This window comes from Syngnathus floridae, chromosome 2 (assembly GCF_059516105.1).
Source record: "Syngnathus floridae isolate MCC-2025c chromosome 2, RoL_Sflo_1.0, whole genome shotgun sequence".
Classification (NCBI taxonomy): Eukaryota; Metazoa; Chordata; class Actinopteri; order Syngnathiformes; family Syngnathidae; genus Syngnathus; species Syngnathus floridae.
The window spans coordinates 8,857,013-8,872,266 of record NC_142414.1 but is presented as its reverse complement, the minus strand read 5'-3'; the positions used below and the strand labels follow the sequence as shown (position 1 = coordinate 8,872,266).

At 42.1% G+C, this 15,254-nt stretch overlaps 2 protein-coding genes across 2 annotated transcripts; both read right to left on the bottom strand.

The window, feature by feature from the left end:
• Positions 1 to 114: 114 nt before the first annotated feature.
• On the bottom strand, positions 115 to 12,937 carry LOC148401579 (aryl hydrocarbon receptor-like). The gene is made up of 11 exons (XM_088400195.1): positions 12,631 to 12,937; positions 10,104 to 10,291; positions 4,093 to 4,241; positions 3,930 to 4,019; positions 3,664 to 3,790; positions 3,455 to 3,594; positions 3,183 to 3,385; positions 3,006 to 3,115; positions 2,793 to 2,934; positions 882 to 2,382; positions 115 to 805 (listed from the first exon to the last, which is right to left on the bottom strand). The coding sequence occupies exons 1-11, from the start codon at positions 12,687 to 12,689 to the stop codon at positions 707 to 709; spliced, it is 2,808 nt and encodes a 935-aa protein (XP_088256321.1). The 5' UTR covers positions 12,690 to 12,937; the 3' UTR covers positions 115 to 706.
• Positions 12,938 to 13,407: 470 nt separating this feature from the next.
• Positions 13,408 to 15,049, bottom strand: LOC148401578 (uncharacterized). The gene is made up of 4 exons (XM_088400228.1): positions 14,902 to 15,049; positions 14,633 to 14,699; positions 13,988 to 14,029; positions 13,408 to 13,900 (listed from the first exon to the last, which is right to left on the bottom strand). Exons 2-4 carry the CDS (start codon positions 14,685 to 14,687, stop codon positions 13,668 to 13,670), a joined length of 330 nt encoding a protein of 109 aa, XP_088256354.1. The 5' UTR covers positions 14,688 to 14,699; positions 14,902 to 15,049; the 3' UTR covers positions 13,408 to 13,667.
• Between the last annotated feature and the right edge of the window lie 205 nt (positions 15,050 to 15,254).

The window sequence follows — 15,254 nt, the reverse complement described above, 5'->3', positions numbered from 1 at the left end:
GCCATCACTAAGGGTTACCATTTCCCGATCAAATTCACAATTAGTTGCTTTACTAAATTTAACAAATTTATTACCTACGTAAAAACGTAACAAAAAGAAATGAACGAAAACTGCTTTTCTCAGCGCCACTGTGCCATCAAACCAATATTTATTGTGGCCAGTGTGAACAGAAGATTGATTTTTCATTCATTCATTTCATTTCAACGACCAAAAAGTACACAAACGGACATAGATGTGTGTTGCTGTACACAATTTGCGACAATACGTATTTAAAAAATGAACACGCAAACAAACACACCACTAAACGCATATTGCAGTGATGTGTGCTAACAGATGTCACCAATAGATGGCAGTATAAAGTCAAGGGACCTGCGGTTCTGTGTGATTGAAGGAAGTCGAGTGAGAGTGAGTGATACGGCAGACCACAAAGTTCAAGTGGATGTTGATTTTTTTGAACATTTCACATTTAGAAATTCTAATTTTAAAAAAACAACTGCCATTTTGATTTTTTTCATAAACAGGTTGTGACAATTCATATTGTGGTTTCTACCCAGTAAGGGAGCAGCTCGGTGCTAAACTTCCACTCTTCAGTGATGATCTATGTTTCAAAACACAAATTCAACTCCAGATGATCTTTCTTGGCTTATTTCGTTATCCAGAGCTATTTGTCCTTCTCTAAAGCACATTTCCGGTCATCCGTTGTCTTTCAGTTGATGTTCCCGTTTGCCCTGTGAGGAGCAGAAGTTCCCGTTGCGCAATGAGGAAATGCCATGCCGCCATTTGCGATAACCGAGTGGCTGATGAGCTGTGAAAGAAAAGTAATTGGAAGCTCAATTGCAAATCGAAACAGTCAAGCTGGTTTTCAGTGATGTTTTTTTTACCTGGTTGCCAAGGTTGAAGCATGGCTGCTGCTGCATTGGCAGGTTGCCTGGGTTCACACTATTTGGAGCTATTTGGTCAGAAAGCGGCGCCATATCTAAGTCCTGGTTAAAGCAGGAGGGACCGGAAATGTGCCCGCTGCTCAGTTTCAATCTTTGCGGAATCTGTCTTACATTGGGAGGCACAAAGGGGGGGTTGATTCTGAATACGCTTGATGTCGTGACAGGTGCCCCCATGATGCCTTGCTCAACGGGAAATGAAGTCATTGAATTGTACGCAACGGCCGGATTAGGCTGAAAATCTGCCAATCGGCTGATGCTCGTCGGTCCATTTGAAATGAGCTGCGGTTGCTGCTCGAGCTGCCAAGACTGTCTCATGTTCTGCAGGCTTTGACCGGGAAGCACGACGCGGCTGTCCATGCAACTGGACGCCGCCGGATCTGCCGAGATCACCGAGCCATTGGGAACATTTTGGGTGTTGATGTGGTTTGAGTTCCTCTGACCATACTGTAAGATAAATGCCGGCTGTCTTTGTGTACGGTGCTCCGTTGACAGGTGGCCGTTTGGTTGAACCATTTGATTGGGATGAATCTGACATGATTGCTTATGCCAGAAAACTCCTTGGTTATTGTCCATGAAACTCACCTGAACACTGCTCAGTTTTTGTGTCTCGGCACAAGAGTCCACAAAACAGGGGTCAAAGATGGGCTCTGCCACTGGAAGGTTTAAACCAGAAGAATTCATCTGAGGAAGATCTATTAGGGTCCGTTCCACCATCCCCAGAGGTGGTTCCTCAGACATCTGCCCACTGCTGGCTAATAACTGGTCCAGAGGGTCTTGAGCCCAGCTCAAGTTTTGTACCGACCCTTGACGAGCAGAAGCCTGGCTCTGGAAGTTCAAAGTTGGCAAGCGGGTATCCAGCCGCTCAGGCAGCTTTAGCGCAGCCTCTTTTTGAAGCTGCTCCTCCACGTACAACAGGACGTCGTCCACGATAACGTCGTTCAAGTCGTCGGCCAGGTCGCAGCTGTTGTTTCTTACCTTCAGAAGAGTGCTTTCCCAGCTCTTGAGCTCATCGGCGCTCACATCCACTGTCTCTGCAAGGTTGCCGTTCCCCAGGATCTGCTGCAGAGTCTCCATCATGTCCTGGATGGTGTCCTCAGACTTGATCATGCTCTCGACAGCAGCTTTGGGCGACAGGTGCTGCCAGAAATCTCCGCGAACGCCGATTGTGGCGTGCGTGTCCTTAAAGGTGTCGTCGTTAAGCGTGTTGAGCGTGTTGGCGCTCTTGTGCTGGCAGTAGACAGTTTGACCCTGGTTCACAATGCAGCTCTGGAGCGAGTTGGGTCTGACCGAGTACTCATCGAGCTTCCTCTGCTTTGCAGGTGAGCAGGTGTCGGGCATGTCGACGGTCGGTGCCCTATCGTACAGCAGCGCCTCGCCGGTGGTGAGGCTAAACGACTGCTGTAGCCGATGTAGACGAACGTGTTCCTCTCCTTCTTCATTTCTGCAACCCAGAAAAGGATCAATCAGCCATGACCTCAAGAACTTGTTTAGAACAAGTTGTACTTATCAGTAAGATTAACAAACAGTGACAAAAACAGGACTAACAGGCACCAAAACCTCTCATCAGGCTTGGTGCTAATTACTTGTTAGCATATTAACCATCAGATGCTGTGGTAATTACTTGGAACTGTATTTAATGATCCGGAAAGACGGTAAATGACAAAAGACTTGTAAGGAATCCGTCAACACGCCCAAAATCATTAGGTCCCGTAACGAGACGCTTGGCAATCACCCCGGGATCATAAAAAAATGTATCTAGTCCTGTCCAAAGACAAGTTGGCTCAACAAAGGCTCCACCCTTCTCCACCCAGGATGGACTGATACAGAACTACGGCATCTCTCGTAACTTACGTCAAAACTCTCTGGCGGGCCACAATGAAATCTGGCTTCCCTTCTTTTAAGATCAACCTGGCGTTGGCCTGGACCCAGAGCCACGTTCCGTTTTTAGTCAGCAGTCTGAAGACGGTAAAACCACTTTCTCCTGTTTTGATCACTACACAAAGAGATTCAGTTCAGGACATACCTTAAATGTATTTCAACCTACGTAAGAACAGTGTGACTCACTCCTGATGTGGTTATCAGCGCAGTACATCATGTCCGCAGCGTGGATGAAGTTATAACCGGAACCCTTCATGCAGAGTTCTGCTTCGCTGTAACCCAGAAACACCTTCCCCCTATGGAGGAAACGCAAAGTCCCATCACCGTCCGATCCGGTGGCAAATCAAAACTACGACTGTCTACCGGCTGTCGATGGCCATCGGCGTGAAGTCCAGCTTGTGCTTGGTCTGGAACATGACCGTCTTGGTGCGGATCTCCAAGATGGACGGCGGCTGCACGGGTATGGCGATGGCAAACAGAGCCAGCTGTGGGGGAACCTGCTCACCTAGCTCCGACACCCGATTCTGACCGTGGAGAAACTTCAGGCGTCCGCAGAAGTTGATTGCCTGGAGGCAAACAAGCCAGAATCACGTCAGAATTAGCTCAAATCCAACGTTGGAGCTATTTCTGTCTACCACAAAGCCAGATGAGTTGTCAAGCAAACATCGGAACCGGCAGCAGAAATTCCTTTCCAGGAAAGAAGAGTTTTCTGGAGGCATGACTTGTGGGTTGTAGGTTCTTAGGTTGGTGCTGATTTCACTGCTGCTTTGCTCGTCTACGTGGAAATACACGCAAAGCATGTCAATGTTTACACTCGTCTTTGGATGATGCAAGGATGACTTACCGCCGCCCTCTGCGAGACCGTCCCGTTGGCTGGAATGCGGATCGAAAGCAAAGTGAAGCTGGCGTCTGAAAAGAGCTCGATCGTTGGTGTGGATCAACTCGAAGACGCTCTGATGGATGACATCGGACTGCAACGGAGAACCGTGAATTAAGACACCGAATCTCAAGGCACGGGAAGAAATGAATCCAAACGGGAATGGTCGTCTGTCTCTGTGTCTGCCCACTTAGTGACTGAAGTCAGCTGGGATAAGATCAGCTTGTTCTCACCTGGTGGAAGCCCAGGAAGTCCTGTATGGTGGGTGACGCATAGAAGACATAACCTTCGGTGGTCACCACTAACACAAAGCCATTCAATGCCTGTAGAAATAAAAACACTCGAGTTGACAAAATAACTTGACAGTCTTGTTTCAAAGATCAATCGGACACTGACCTGGAGGAGCAGGTCTCCCTCCGAGAAGCTGACTCCATCCAAGGAGGACACTTGGGAGGTCCCGGTGGAGGACAAGAGTGCATTGTGGACATCTCCCCACAGCTTTTGACTTGCCATGCAGGAGCCATTCTGACCATTCCTGAGTGTAGCTATTGAAGAAGAAGTTCGCTTTTAGCTTTAGCAGGTGATTTTCGAAGGTTTAAAATTAGCTTTAGCTAAAAGCTAAATGAAATTAGCTTTTACCCTTGAAGAAGTTCGCTTTTAGCATTAGCTTTTTTTTTTCATATATGTGCCAATCTTCAATGTTTCGTGCAACTTTAACTCGGTGTGAGAACTTAAGTGAAGTTACCGTAAATGTTCTACCCAAGTTTGATTTTATAAAAAAAAAAAATGAAGACTAACATAGGACCACAATGGAACTTCATTCTGGTTATTTTTTAACAACGCGGTGTTTTCTGGGTCAGAAATATAAACCGATTCAGTCATCCAGCCTTGAGTCATCCATCTTGTTGCACAAGAGTGCAATAAGAAGAGCAGAAATGTGTCAGGTTTTAGCAGGGTGGAGCCGGCAAGTGTTTCCTGTTATCTTACAACATTGTCACTCAACAAGTCGCTCTCATCCGCCTCTCGAGTTTATCAAGCAGCGCTAATCACTGCCAGGAAACAAGACCGGGCACCTAAAAATATCCTCTTACAGAGGAAGCAGGTGATTTTCAAAGGTTTAAAATTATTGACAGACAAGAACAAACATGAGTGACTGTGTTGATTTTGAAATAACACACACACACAAAAACAAACAAACAAGAGAATTGGATTCCTTGTAACTCTGATTCACATGCAGATCATGAGAACAATCACCACCATAATTATGACCTGGTGACCACAACTATTTTGGTGAAGGCGCAAGACAAACATATTTGAACTGGAATGACCTAGTTGTGCACCTGAACGAGATCATAAGCAGAGTTGGATGCTTTCATTTTGTAGCTCGTGTCAAGTAGAAAAGTTTCAAGCCTGAAATATGAAGGAAAATATGAATTGTGTAAAAAATCAAGCAAACACACACACAATACCGTTGGCTCTCGCTATCTGCCAACACTTTGTGGTTTTTCTCCACTTTAAAATCCAAGAGCTGAATCGTGCTATTGTTCCACCTTTGGGATTGCGGGAGGATCGCTATGTGCGGGCTTTTTATTTGGGTGTCTCTTTTTTTTTGGGGGGGGGGGACTTGGAGATCAACATCACCATCACTACCTTTCACTCTTGGCAACGCTTGCTCTGTCTGATTCTCAACGGGCAGGTTTGGGCACGAAAGGTGAAAAGAGAAAATTCTTGTCAGGTCTGGAATCAGAGAGCTCGAAAGTTCTACCCACTTCAACAAGTCACTTGGAATCGTGTTTCTTGATGAACAATTTCACACGTATTTAATCGAAAAAAAATGTCGAGGAGTTAATAAGCAAACAGTGTATGAACAGCAAAGAAAAGTCGACGTTGAGTATTTTCACTGGAGGCCAACAATATGCATTCTTAATAAGTTGAAAAGAAAGGGTCAGAAAAATGAAAAAAAAATAAGCAAGGTTTAATTGTTTGAAAACAACTGATGGAAATGCGGTCAATTTGCTCTGGTAGTTGTTTACGTCTTCTCTTCCTTAAACACACGCAAAGGCACGCACGCACGCAGATGATCTTGCACACAAGCACACATACAACAAAGCCTTGCGTGCGAACTTTCAACCTCCAGCATCCTGAGCGGAGAGAGGAGAGGAGAGGAAGGAGGCTGGTTGAGGAAAAGACAGAAAGAAAGATGGAAAACATTTAGCGGCGCGCACGCACGCTTTTTAACCAGCTTGGATAACTGATCGCTCTCTGTCCTGAATTTGAAAAATAATATATTTTGTTTTTTTTACTAAAGAGAGGTTCAGTGAATGAAACTGGCGAAACTATATTTTACCTCCCGAAGAGGAGACTGAAGGAAGAACTCAGAAACACAAATTAAAAAAGAGCAGATTTGTTGTCCTTCACCATACCAGACCAATCACATTTGAGTATGGTCAGATACTTTACGTGTGATCGATATTTTTTTTTATAATACTATAAATCACCAGTAGTTCAAATCAAGTCAACACCTAAAATATTTTATTCTTGGCTTGACAATGAATTTTCCGGTTGATACCGATGATCTGAATATCAGGTAATCTGCCCTTATTTCCGATTATTTCCATCGTTACGTCACCGTAGCACTAGCCTTGTTTTTGTTATTATGAGTTTCAATCCACAGCACATTTTAGATCATCATTGATCTTCCCGTGTTGACTTTGACTTGTGTGCTCACCCGGCGTGTGAGCCAAGAGACTAGCATTTATTGCTGTTCTCAAAATAAATACTGTGTCTAAAAATAATCGGGCACAGGAATGTAGCACATATGGTTACTAATGCCTTCAAGACCTTCATCGGATTCTTACATGAGTCACAGCAAGAAACAAACATGAGTGTGTGTGAACTTTAAACTATTGACCCTGAACATGATAGGACACAAACTCCTTCGTCCTGACACTGGAATCTATGAGGTCATCACCAGTCCCCCCAAAAAACTAAGTTAAATTGATTTGAGATTGATTGATCATCCATAACATTACTACTGATGAGGTATTCCGTTGTTAAATAAACAGTGTCAGTCATACGGATTGTCTTTGCCACACTGAGTCATGACAAAGGCAATAGTCATTGTTGTGTGTTTGTGTGTGTGTGTGTGTGTGTGTGTTGACACGGAAGACATGCCTGAACCAGCTGAAAGGATGAGCCAGCTTCTCTTTCATCTGCCTGCTCCAAAGAATGTAAACAAGACATACAGCACTGAGGAATCTTCATCTCAGCAGGAGACAAGGAAACCTGATTTTAGATCTTGGCATGTGAGCGCGGTGCTCATGTGACTCCATGTGGTTTCAAGTGAACGCAACAAAGTCTTCATAGGAACTATACGATGAACGACAGCAAGAAACAAAGCAAAATATGTGAATTATTGATTTTTATTATCAGTTGTGAGGTGACCTTGAAAGGTGCCCATAAATAAAATAAGTTATTATTATTATTATAGAGTGCTGAGAAAGGCACCCATAAATAAAATGAATTATTATTATTAATTATTATTATTACTATTATTATTTAATATGTGAGGTAAAAGCAGCTGCAAAGGAAACATAATAATTTTGAAAATATTTGTTTTTACATTTTCTTTTGCTCCGAATTCTAACAAACTAAGTAGACAACTTTTTCCATCACAGGCAAATCCTTGTGCTGCACCTTCCTCTTCTTTAAATCATTTCTGGCCAGTCATAAGATGAAATTGGCCAATCTATTCACAGACACCTTTTTTCGACCAAAGCTACAATTGAGTGTTTCTGTTAGACACCGCTTCTTAGTTTTGAAAGTGCTGACTGTCCATTGTTTTTCTATTTCCTCCCCATGGAATCTGTAATAACCTCTGAGCGAGGCTGGAATGCAAATGGATCTGGTCAAGCCCACTCAGACCATTCTACGCGCACTACGTATGTGGCGCCGGGCTTTGAGTGAGCGCTGAGTCACCGACGTTGAGCGAGCAGATGAGAGATGCGATCGTTTCATAGTTTGCCAGCTGAGCGAGAGCTGCGAAACATCTCAGCGGCGAGTGTCGCCCCTGGGCCAATGGGATGGATGTTCTCATGACAACACATCTGGCACCAATCAGCCGGGAGGAGACGGGTTCTAATGAAGCAGTCAGGAATTCATCATCCTGTGTGTGCTGCATTTGTTTGTGATAAAATGATATTATCGTGTGAGCACATTGACCAAGGCATATGTAGAATTTCGTACGAAAAACAAACACAGGAAATCCTTAAAATACATTTATAAATAGAGCAATCAATGGGCTGGATTTTTCCAAGTATTTTGTAGCATATGTAGTGTGCAGTTTTTTCTGCAAATTTTTTTTTTGAGGCGGCTGTACCCACCTAGTCACTGAACGCCTTTGGCTCTAAAATCTCTGACATCATACGGATATTATATGAAAAACAATCCTCAACTCCTAGACGAGCTGCACAAAAAAAAAGCAGCAAATAACGGGCATCACATCATTACTCCAAAGTTTGGGGATACGTACCACCCCTGTGTTTTTATGTATTTGGATTCCACCTGGGCACGACAAATCAGACAGTTTTGACAGTTCTGGGTCTCTCACCCGATCTAATTTTAATTAATTAATCTTAATTACTTTTTTTTTTTTAATTTTAATTAGAAAATTTCCACCTGGGCACGACAAATCACAGACAGTTCTGACACTTCTGGGTCTCATGCGGTGTAATTTTAATTAATTAATTTTAATACATTTTATTATATTTTTATTTTTTATTTTAATGAATTATTTTTTCTTCTTCTAATTTTGGCTGTCCAGCTCTTACTCTAAATCCTGAAATAGATTTGCAGTGAAACACACAACACACACACACACCATACAAACACACACACGCGGTTTCGAAGATGCTTGGGCAGGTTTTAACACGAGAGTTCGGCTGCTTTGTTTAGACTGCAATCCTCCATGAAGCTCTGCAAATCTGATGGTATCACGCTTGCATCCAGGAGACTGCCTGCAACTTCTGCTATACTATCCCAAGTCCAAACTTTCTTTTGAGCTTGACAGAAGTTAAATCAGTTTCTGTTCCCTCTGATTCCAGGTGACAGTTACACATGGCCTTTGTGTACTTCCAAAAAGTGGATCAGTCGTACAACGTGTTGGAGGTAAGCCTCTTATAAGTTATGTTTCACTTTTACACAATTGCTACTCTTTCATTGCTGGCTTCCTGACTTCTTATTGTCTAAGGGTTAAGTAGGACCTCCAGCAGAATTCAGCTGGAGGGAGGCTGAGCTCTGCTGAGAAACACATCTGGAAAGTCCATCCATTAGCGGAAGGCCTTGTGTTTGTTGACACGAGTAAAGACTTAATGTTCAGTAAAGACAAAGAACAGTGACTTCAAAAGAGTGCGTAGTTCCTGAGGACAAGTTTTGGATCATCTATTCTAAGACCACAAATAACTTCTGTCAACAGCCAGGCAACTCCTCCACAATGGCTTCAGTCAACTTTTGAGGCATGTGGCAACTTCCCATCGTATTATTTTTAACCATTATTTACGATACTTCCTTTAAAGACATTTTGTAGGATAAGTGACATCGATTACAACTGCGGCCAGCCACGTCGACTAGAAACCGCCAAACATTGCCGATGTTCTCGGATGGGACTTGATCATTGGACATTTCCCATCAGACAGTACGGACAATTTGAAAGGATAAAGAGCAAGACAAGGATCAGGTCAAAGAGAGCCGACTGTGTGAAGTTTCCAATGCTGTTCCCTCTCATGAGACAGAAAAAGACCTGAATAAAGCGGCCACATCCAGCATTCCCCGTTAAGAGAGTACAAATCATAATCAGTGATGAGGGCCCATGACAGGACCACTGAATGACGCAACATCTTATTATATCATAAAAATATAATCTACAAAGAAACAGTAATGAATAGTTTTTAATAGCAAAAGCCAGAAAGTGGCATAATAACAGGCATCAATGCATTTCTGATGCAGGTCCACATTGAAGGAGCCTTTGAGCTTCCCGATGGAGCTTTCTAGTGTGGTGGGTGTGTCAAGCCCCATGAATGCATAAAGCGCTGAGTTGTTCCAGCCAGCGAAAGGCAAATGGCTTCAAGCCATTCCAACAACAACCTGGACTCTAACAGGCTTTGTCGAGGAGGAAGCGAGTGGAGGTCCGCTAGGGGCGGAGCTTGTTGGGAGAAGGGCGAAAGAATTTAAGATGAACTGAAGACATTGATTGAAGGAAGAGGGATTGGCCATGAGTGGTGAGGAAGTCCTAAAAGTGTTCACAAAGTTCTTATTTGCAACCTTACACCTTATTTGGTCAATTATATAAACACAAAGTGGTACGAGATCAGCACAACTCTGCATCTCTAAATTCTCCTGCCAAGACTTACCGTTAAAGAAGCTCTTAACCTTCAGGTAACCCACACCGAGCCGCAGCACTGATAATTTATCCAGACGAGCGCGGACTTCTTCAGTGAAGGGCAGCAGGCTGGTCAGTTTTTCCAGTTGGGTGTTCAGTCGGTCGCGATGCCGCTTGGACGGGTTTGATTTGGCGCCTTCGGGAGGTGGCAGTTTGGGTCTGCAAAATGAAAACCATTTCGAAGAATGAGTAAGGTGCATTCGAGGAGAATACGAGAAAATGCAAACAACCTGGGCTGCATGATCGCATTCAAAAGGTCAAATTAAGTTTGTACATGTTGAGTCCTGAATAATTCAATCCATACATTCTTACAACAAATTACCATCTGCTTACAATAATCGTCCAGAAAACGCTGGATCTGAAATGAAGGGCGAGATAGCGATCGACGCATTCCTGACGGCAGGACGAGAATAATAAGCGGCTAGTTTTTCTGCCTCTGGCGCTATCTGGCACATCGGCCATATGAAGGGGAGTGTCTGTCGCCGCAATATGGGATCGAGTGACACTCCTGCAACCACACAAAGGTGCTTTTGTCTGGGGCGGAACAGACAGAACAAGAGAAAGTCAACTGCATATTCAGAGCGGAGGTCTGATGCAGGTAAAAGCAAGTCGCTGTTGAACAACAACGAACAAAAAATGCTTCAAAATGTTTTCTTTGCATTTTAGATGACAAATTGATCCACGCTCTTAGCAGAAATCATGGAAAAGGCTGTAATAACTACGCTGGGCAAATATTTGAAATAAATAAACCCACAACAACAAGTATTTTAGAAAAACGTCGTTTTTTTTCCCGAATGTGAGCCTGCAGGAACTTCACACAAGTGCGAGGCAAACAATTAAACTTTATACAGAAAAGTCCAAATAAACCGTTAAGACAACACAACCAACCGAGCTCTTCACTTTTATTATTAATAATTATTATAAAAGTATTATATCATTAATTTTATTAATTATAAAATTATATAAGTATTATAAATTATTATATTATTAATTTTATTAATTATAAAATTATTTTAAAAGTATTATCAAATTATTCATGAATTAATTCATATTTAATTAATTATTTCATCAATTAATGGCTGATTATAGCTATTCCTAATATACACTTTGAGAAGCACAAACAAATTGTTACCAATATTCTGATATTGGCCACTGACCAGCTTGGCCAATACTTTTTGCCTTTTTACAGACTCGCTGTCTTGTGCGTAAGGTGAAATCAAAAACCGGCTTATGACAATGAATCCGAGGGATCAACATAGGTGCAGGCCACTGAGGCCAGCAGCTACCAGAATGTAAAGTTTGCCAGCCAAGACAATTGTTGACGTGACTCTGATTTCAGCACACATCAACATTTTCATCTGCTTGTTTTTGCTGGTGACGTGGGACTATTAATGTTGTTGACAGGCCTGTTTGTTTGCCCATTGTCCACTCATGCCTCCCCCGGTTGATCGACCCTTCGTTTGCACTCTCTCTCTCTGTCTCTTTCTCTCACTAGTCAGTGGCGGAGTTAGACTTTCATCCTTGGGGGTGGCTATTCCAACATAGTTTGTTTACATGAAGGTCATGTGGTTAGCATGCAGTGGGAAGTGCTTTGGCTGCAAACAGAAACATCTGCTTGAAGCTAAATCCAACTGTGTCCACCCTCTGAACATAACTTTAGGATTGTGTCCGTATTGACACCCCTCGGAGCTTTTCAGATTCATCACCTCGGAAGTGACAAGAGTTCGGAATGTTGTTAGACGTGACTGTAACTTGTCGCCGGCCGCTTTTTTGTCATCCTCTAACCCCGCTAGACGAGCAGGAAGCGAGATTGAAATGTTTTCTCAGAAAAATGGCAAAATATAGGTGTTTCCACAGTGATAGCCTGTAACACTCATAGAAGGTGGACACGCACCCAAAGTTCCCATAGAAATTAAAAGCTGGTTGCGCAATAGCGGAAGTTCCTCCCTCTTTTCATGCAAATGAAGATCAGTACTTGGACTTGAGTGACCACATATACAATAATCACTCGTTTATCACGGATAATTGGTTCCAAGACCAAGATATGTGAAAATCCCCGAAGTAGTGTCACCGTCTCATTTTTAACATACATACATTTTTTGTGTATCAATAAGTGTATATTAAACCATATAAGTGCATATGTTATCATTAGAACATTAAATAATAGTTTCAAACATGTAAATACTATATTAATACGTAGTATAAATGACATACAGAAAATAATGTATAAATAATATAAATATGATACGTGTGTGTGGGCGCGTGTGTGTGCGTGTATGTAGCTGAAGTATACGTACTGTAAATATGGTTTTAGAACTCTTTTATTATTATAACAACTTTTTTTATAACAAGGTACAAGTGTACATACTGTATATATGTTTTAGAACTCTCATTATTATAATAATAAATGTCTCATAAAATAGAAGTAGTAGAAGAGCGATAACAAAACAGCAGACAAGGTGAAGAGGTGAACATAAAAATGTCTTTTTTAAACTTACACTTTTTGAAGCGGCTTCTTTCGTTTCTTGGCAGCGTAAATGACGGAACTCGCCAACATGGTGAGATCCGAAACCACAAAGTCACAAACGCGCTTGAATCCCAATTCTTAAGCGCACAATATCGGTCCGGACGCACCAAAAAGAATCACATCACCGGAGAAAGCAACACAATCATGTCTTTTACGTTTCCAATGTAAATCGCTGCTTTTTGGTGAGAAGTCAACAGACTGCCACAGTCACAGCACGACTTGATAAACTCACAACGTCACCGCCCACTAAAGTTCCACTCCGAGCGCTTTTGTTCAAGTGGCTTAAAACGCGCCTGCCTGTCTCCCGCACTGTTGGCGGTGGTGGAAATAATTCTAATTTTCATTCTTACTGGGCTGACAAAAACATTTACTGCACTCAACAGTATTTAAGGTAGATTACACAGGCGCCTGAATAGAGGGACGTTGCTTAACCCAAACGACCACCTTAAATGTGACTTGTGGTTTAAATTTATGGAAATTTGATACTATCAAACACAAGACAGTTGTTTTTAAACGGATAAATTGGCCAGCGAATTTGTAGGTGACGTTAGATTGTGAAATATGGAATAAAAAAAAAAAATTTAGACAGCTCCAGCTCTCACAAAAAAAAAGAGTTCATTGAGACTATTTGTAATTACTCCAGTTAGAAAAATTCGGGAATGGTACTGTTTATCTCATGGGTTTCCTTCCTTGAGAGTATTTTCAGTCTAACGTGTTGATGTAGTGATACGTTTTAGCCACAGGAGGGTGCTGTTAACAAGTTAATTTTAATCACATGAAAATAAAACCTTGACAAATTACAAAATTACAAAATGATATCTCTTAAAGTTGGTGGCTATGGCACCTGATTAATTCTCATATATGTATTAACTTATTAATTGCAAAAAAATTGGGGAGGAGATGCAAAAAATATTTTAGATGGAGTTGCACAAGTGTGCATATAATATTAAATAAGAAATTTAGAAAATCTCTCATGATCTTCCAGTCAAATATGTACACCTTCTTGCTCTAGGGTTCCTCACTAATCACAAAAAGCTCTTTGTGTTGGGGTTCTGCATCAGTACAAATAAAGTCATTGTCATCATCATTATCGCTGTCGTCACAATCATCTTCATCCAGGTTGCCCATTTCATCATCCTGGTTGTCCATCTCATGGGTGACATAAGAGCCCTTCTCTCTGGAGCGGAACCACAGCAACAATGCTATCACGCAGATGAAGATTAGTGTGGCACTGATGACACCTACAAAAGTGCAAGTTATATTTTTTAAGTTACATGCACAAAAGTAAAAATAACACTGTCTACAAAAATAGAATATTTTGCTCTCACCTCCAATCAAGGCTCCAATGATACTGCCATCCATGTCAAGGTCTTTAAAAAAATCAAAAAGAAAACACAAGTTGGAATATATTCACATTCCTCATCTGACTCTAAATTCTTCTCATGAAAGAAGAAAGTGCTTTTTCCCGAGCAGTCAAAAATTGCATGGCAAACCAAACACACTAAACCAAATATCACAAAACACAAATGTCACAAAAGGTCACTATGCACTGCTACGATTACAGTGGAACCTTAGCCCAAGTCAAAATCGGAGGGCGCAAGCTCCTGGTTGCTCTTATCTCCACGGCAACAGACGTTGCCCAAGGGAGTTGCTCCTTCAGAGACTCTACTCTGATGTAATGCTGATAAGACACTCCTCATTCAACCTTAGTCGTGACATCATTTTTTTTTGTACATGTGACCTGATGGTAAATTTTGAATTTAGTGAAATCTAAAAGCATATCAGGTGAGGAGAGGGTGGAGCAGAAGTGCAGGAGGAATGAAGGAATTCATGTGGCAGTCACCAAAGCAAACATTTGTGGTTTCACAGCGCGGCCTATCTGCCTCAACTCTTTGTTGACTTTTACAATATTGAACTAAGAGCGTGTTGCTCTCTGACAAGAAGTCTTCATTCGGGAACTTTGATGCACATACCAGACACAGTTTTGTTTGTTGGCTTCAAGGGGGGAGGAGTCACGGAATCTCCCATGGCCACAACAACCTGGACACCAAATAAAAATTCACAAATTCACATTTTGTTCCTCTATGCTATTTTGATAGATCAATATTTATTATTCCTTGCACGCCTTTTGTTAAACAGCAATAATTAGTTTCTTCTCATTTTATAGGCTGCGTGTGTGCAGCGGTTTAAATCTTGATGATGACAATATGTGAAAAATATGTGCAATATGATCAAAACTCACCAGCTCAAGAGAGTCTGACTGCAGCAAATTCTAGTGTTTAGAAACACACACATGCAAATAGAGATGGGTGTGCTGGATCTGGACCTGTGGCTCCTCCCTCCATTGGTGAAGAGACATCAGCGTAGAGACCACACATTAAAATATGATGGGCTTGGCTCCAACCAACCAACCAACCAACCAACCAACCAACCAACCAACCAACCAACCAACCAACCAACCAACCAACCAACCAACCAACCAACCAACCAACCAACCAACCAACCAACCAACCAACCAACCAACCCTAAACCTGAATCTAATTCCAACCTGTTGAGATATATGGTAAACTGTAATACTCAATGTGACCAGCAGAG